Source organism: Diachasma alloeum, unplaced genomic scaffold (assembly GCF_001412515.2).
Source record: "Diachasma alloeum isolate Michigan unplaced genomic scaffold, Dall2.0 Dall_scaffold_01062, whole genome shotgun sequence".
NCBI lineage: Eukaryota > Metazoa > Arthropoda > Insecta > Hymenoptera > Braconidae > Diachasma > Diachasma alloeum.
The window spans coordinates 340,834-345,896 of NW_021681173.1; the positions used below are offsets into that span (position 1 = coordinate 340,834).

At 37.7% G+C, this 5,063-nt stretch overlaps 1 protein-coding gene across 8 annotated transcripts in view; it reads right to left on the minus strand.

The window, feature by feature from the left end:
* LOC107045734 (sex-lethal homolog) overlaps positions 1-4,306 on the minus strand; it is a 12,515-nt gene extending 8,209 nt beyond the window's left edge. For 3 of the 8 annotated variants that reach the window (XM_015268078.1, XM_015268079.1, XM_015268080.1), the window contains exons 1-4: positions 2,618-2,942; positions 1,173-1,772; positions 462-637; positions 264-377 (exon numbers count right to left, since the gene is read on the minus strand). In XM_015268078.1, the coding sequence (XP_015123564.1) occupies positions 264-377; positions 462-637; positions 1,173-1,334 (452 nt within the window). In that variant the 5' untranslated portion in view covers positions 1,335-1,772; positions 2,618-2,942. The other 5 variants (XM_029126646.1, XM_029126648.1, XM_029126645.1 and 2 more) reach the window with 5 other exon arrangements.
* Between the last annotated feature and the right edge of the window lie 757 nt (positions 4,307-5,063).

Sequence of the window (5,063 nt, forward strand, 5' to 3'; positions counted from 1 at the left end):
TGAGAGGCCAGGTAGAAGAGATCAGAAATAATCTGGCAAGTAGTTTGGTGAAATAAATATATAACTGCCTTCTCTACCGTAACATGTTGGAAATTGCACAAGATTTGAATTTGATTTCTCTTGTATGTGCCTGTGGCCCAGCTGTTTGTTAATTCTATTCCATTTCCACCATCTCCCAACAAATATCCCACCCAAACCGTTCGTTTTGCTTCGACTCGCTCTAATTTCAGCGGTTTATAGATCAGAGAATTCATTATTTTTACCTGACGAAGGCAACGCCTCTGGGGAGTCCAGTCAGCTTGTCCTTAAGAATATTCTTCTGTACAATCTGACCAAATTTACTGAAGATGTCCTCGATCTGGCCCTCAGTTATGTTTCTGGGGATAAAATAAATACAATGGTTAATTTTGGTATTTTCGAACACTTGTGGCTGGCACTTGGCGATGTTTTAACGTCATTACCGAGGAAGATTTGTCACGTAAAGATTTGTTTCCTTAATCTCTTCGCCTGATGGCCTTGCGAATGACACTTTTAATCGTTTGTTCTGAACCTGCAGACCATTAAGAGTGTTTATTGCTGTCAGTGCGTCCTCAGCTTTTGCATAGTTGACGAAACCAAATCCGTAACTGTAGCCAGTCTGGGAATTGAAAGATTCAGGATGATTAATTGTCTGAGGTGTGTCAATTATTTTAAACGATAAATCAATCGATTGTTCACTTTTAATAATCTTGGAAAATTCAAGGCGAAGAATTTTTGGGAGAAAATCCACATCTAATGGCCTTTTCTCCCAAAAAACCATCGAAAATGTACGTCAAAGCTGCAATATTTCTGGTAAAATTCTCATAGAGTTAAGAATCAATAGAATTCCTTCGAGAAAGAGTTAAATTTATCAATATAAAAAATAATTTTGTGTAAATTACAATTTTTAAAAACAATGAATGAATAAAAAACTAAATAAAAAAATGAAACTAACAAAAATAATAAAAAAAAATAAAGCAATAATAATTATCATAAATAAAATTGTGTAAATTGCAGTAAAAAAATGGATAAAATAAAATGAATGAAATACTTATTAAATAAATCAAGTTAATATTAAAAAAATCAAGATGCAGCAGAAGGGGGTAATGGTAATTGTCACAGGTAAAATTGAGCAACTGCAATAATTGTCTCACCTTGTAGTCCTTCATAACTCGACACGATTCAACTGGCCCAATAGTGACAAACATGCTGTACAACTCTTTTTCCGTCATACTCTGTGGCAAATAATTGATAATAAGATTGGTACGTGCGTCGTCTCTCCCACTGGGCTGCTGATCATTGTGTTGCTCCGACATTTTCAGTCCTCTCAATCAGTGGCCTCAACACCTTATTCCTCAACAGTAAAATCCACTCGAATACAACCGTTGTCACTATTTCCAGTAGTCATTCACCTCGTCCTTGGCGAAATCCTCGTTGCTCCAGCTACTCCCAATTTATTCACAATATTCCGTATTTCGTATTTTTAATTTTTAACAATTCGTGTTCCGATGATCGCGTCGTTTAACCAGCGTGTTCAGAAGGGTCGGCAAATAAAAAAAATATAAACAAATACATTACTACGGGGACAATTTTTTTTCTCCTTGCACGCTGTGCCATGTTTATCTCAAATTAATTATTCTCACAATTTTATTCCCAATGAGCAATCGATTTAAACTGTCAAGCAGTTGAAATAAATATAAAAATAAAATTGCATTATCTCGACTCTTATTAACTTTTTTTTTGACGCCAGAAACCTGCGTGTCAGAAACAAACAAACAAAGGCAAGTAAGGATACAAAATTAAAAATATTCCTGTCGCAAGTACGTTAACTAAAACAACGACATTAACATTTCACATTGAATACTCTGAGAGTGTGGTAAATTCATGGAGCATTACTGTCCGAGTGATGTGATATTTGAGGTTATGGGGGGAATCAACCGGACGCCGACTGAATAATCGAGTGCAAAGAGTGAAGAGCGAGTCGATCGTGGCAAACAAATGAGCAAAAAAAAATTATTACCAGTGCAAGCACAGTTCGTCGTTCACCAGTTGATCGGGCAAAATTCACGACCGATGACAAAGCCCTCAGTGTTTATACGACCAACGGATCGATTCGCAATACCGGGAATTAAGGCGATACTCGGAGGCTAGTAAAACAATGACAATAATCCCGTGTAACGATTGAGGCTCGTTCTGCAGAATCTCGGGAATTCGCGGCACTCACGGGGGCTCTGGCAAACAATAACCCGATGAGTCAATGGACTGTTTGTATTTTTGTCTCTCGTGTTTTCATCGGCAATTGTGAATTGGGGAAATTTTATTTACAACTGAGAGGAGTTTAGACGGCGCGAGGGCCCGGGAAAACGCGGGTGTATCCAGGCAAACTCGTGAATCGACCAAGCTGTCAGAGAGTGGTGGGGGGACGGCGGGGAGCAGTTGACGGAGGGGGGAGGGGGCAGAGGGCGAATGTTTCTCGTGAGAATAATGAACCGACGCGACCTACATCGTTTTTTCCCCAAAAACAATTGCAAATGCGGCAAAAAATTGCTTTGCCCCCGGATTTATGAGGTATCGTGAAGAATAGTAAAGAGGCACTCACACTGAGAGGAGTCAGTCAGTTCACTCGAGCATTACGTAAGCACATGACCACTTATTATTATTTTTTTATCAATTGGTGATTGTTCGTCTCGCGCGTCCGACAATTTACTACGGGAAAACTCGGGGCTTAGATGCTCGCGGGTATTACCGTGTGCATGGGAAAAATATATCGACGATTGGATCCGGCGCGTCAGGCGGAGGAAGCGGGCTCGCGAGGCTGCGCACGCGCAGCGACGGCGGACTGTTTCGCCGCGGTTTTGCGAGTGGGGGAGAGCGCTCTCGGGTTTTTCGGGTGGGAATTTTCGCGAGGGGAAAGCGCAGCCCGACGTCCGTGAGCTTACTGAGCCCCAGCCCTGACCTGCCTCTTTCGTGCACCCTGTGACGCCCACCTAACTCAACGGCCTCCCTCTCCCAACCCTCAGTTGCGCCTCGAGGGGGTAATGGGATTGTGGTGAGATTTTATTCATTTTTTATTTTTGGTCGGCGATTTCTTTTGAGATGGAACGTCATTTTGGGGCGGTATTTTACGGGATTTTTTGGGGGTTTGTTTGGGGTTAGTTGGCGCAGTTTATTGAGTTGTTGGTGGTTAATTTGATTTGTTATTCGGTGATTTTTTATTGGAGGATGGGGTAAAATCGACACTTTTGACTTTTTCAAATGTTAATGGGGGGTTGACATGTTGATGAAATTTAATTTTTTTTTTCAATACGAAGAACAATTCTTTCCCTTTGGGACGAGCCTAAACTGAGCTCAATTGATAAATTTGTTTCTGAGCTATGAATAATTTAGAAAAATCTAAAGTCTCCATCTTACCCCACCCTTCGCTATTGATTATTATATTTGATTAGTTTTAGTAGTTTTATTCGGGTTTTTTTACTAGTTTTGTCGTTTATTGGGAATTGGGATTGATGAGGATTTTTAGGGGTGAAAAACGCTTCGTTTTCGTTTTTTTAACCGATTCTGTTAAACATTATGCGATTTAACCCTGGATTGTCATTAGAGGTTTTTTTATGTCAATCTATTTTTTTATTAAATATTAATGTTGATTTTTCTAGCTGTTCATTATTTTCTTGAACGGGAATTTTAGATTTTTATTTTTAAATTTTTTTCTTGAATTTTATTATGAAAAAAAAAACGTAGAAAATTAATACCCAAGAATTTCTATAAAAAGTTGAAATCTATTTACTTTTTTTAATCACGTCTCTTAAAAAAATAACAAACCGTGGGACAACAGATTAAAAAAAAAAATCAAAAATTCTAAAAATTAATGCATGAATTAAATTTTAATCAATCGGTTCTGTCGCGACCAATTAAAAACTGCATTTCCAGAATTTCTGGGGCATAATGGGTTGATACAAAACAACAAGTCCAAAACTTAAATTCTAACGATTACAACGATTGCAAAGTGAATTATTAAAAAATTGAAAACAATTAAAAATTAAAATTGAAAATTAAAAAATTAAAAAATAAACGATCCTCTGTAAAACCAGGGAAATTGTTGGCTCCCTCTGAGCCACCCCCAACCGTTCATCACGTCTTACCACTTACCCGATGATTTATTTATGTTTTTCCCCCCTGGATCGAGTGAGGAAGTGGATGAGCTCCAAAAGGCAGGGGTACACGGGGAGAAACATGATTTGAGGCTGTTTGTACTGAAATTAAAACACGTTGTGGCACAGATATCCACTTTCTTGGCAGACTTGTGCACAACTGTGAATTAGGATCGTTGAGTTACCACCCACACTCCCTCGGTGCGTCACTAGACACTTCGTTATTATTTCCGAGTTGATTTTTCACCTTTTTCATTACTATATTTGACTGTTCAAGTGCACGGCTGATTGAGCGAGTGTAAATAGCGGAAGTAATTGTGTTAAAATTTCAAAATTACTTAAAAAAAAAATTAATATATTTCTTTCATGAATTTATCTTATTCTTAAGGGCGTTTTGAGAACAGACCTCTCGATATTCTCCCTTTTATGATTAGTCATGATATTAAAGCGATTTTTTGATCACTTGAAAATGATTTTTTGGAAATTAAAGTTCACTGTTTTCCCCATCTCATTGCATTCTCCAGCTTTTATAATTATTCGATTATTTCGAGAACGACTAATTTCAGGACAAAATCACATAAGACTTTTTTTCTTCAAAATTTCATCAGCTACAAAAAAGTTCTTATCGCATTTTCCTCTAAATCCACTCGTTCTCAAGATAATTGAACAATTAACAAACGAGTTTTCCACTTGTTACGTTTCGACTGCTAAATTATGAACCATTCGTTCGTCCCTTAATTTCCTCTAATTTCATGACAAAATGACGTTCGAATTTTTTGTATCAAAATTGTGTCAGCTCCAAAAAGGTCTGACATTTTTCCCTCCGAGATGAATTAAATAATTCACAAATACGCGTTTTACGATTTATTTCGTTTACTTCTGGTAAATTTATGCGTC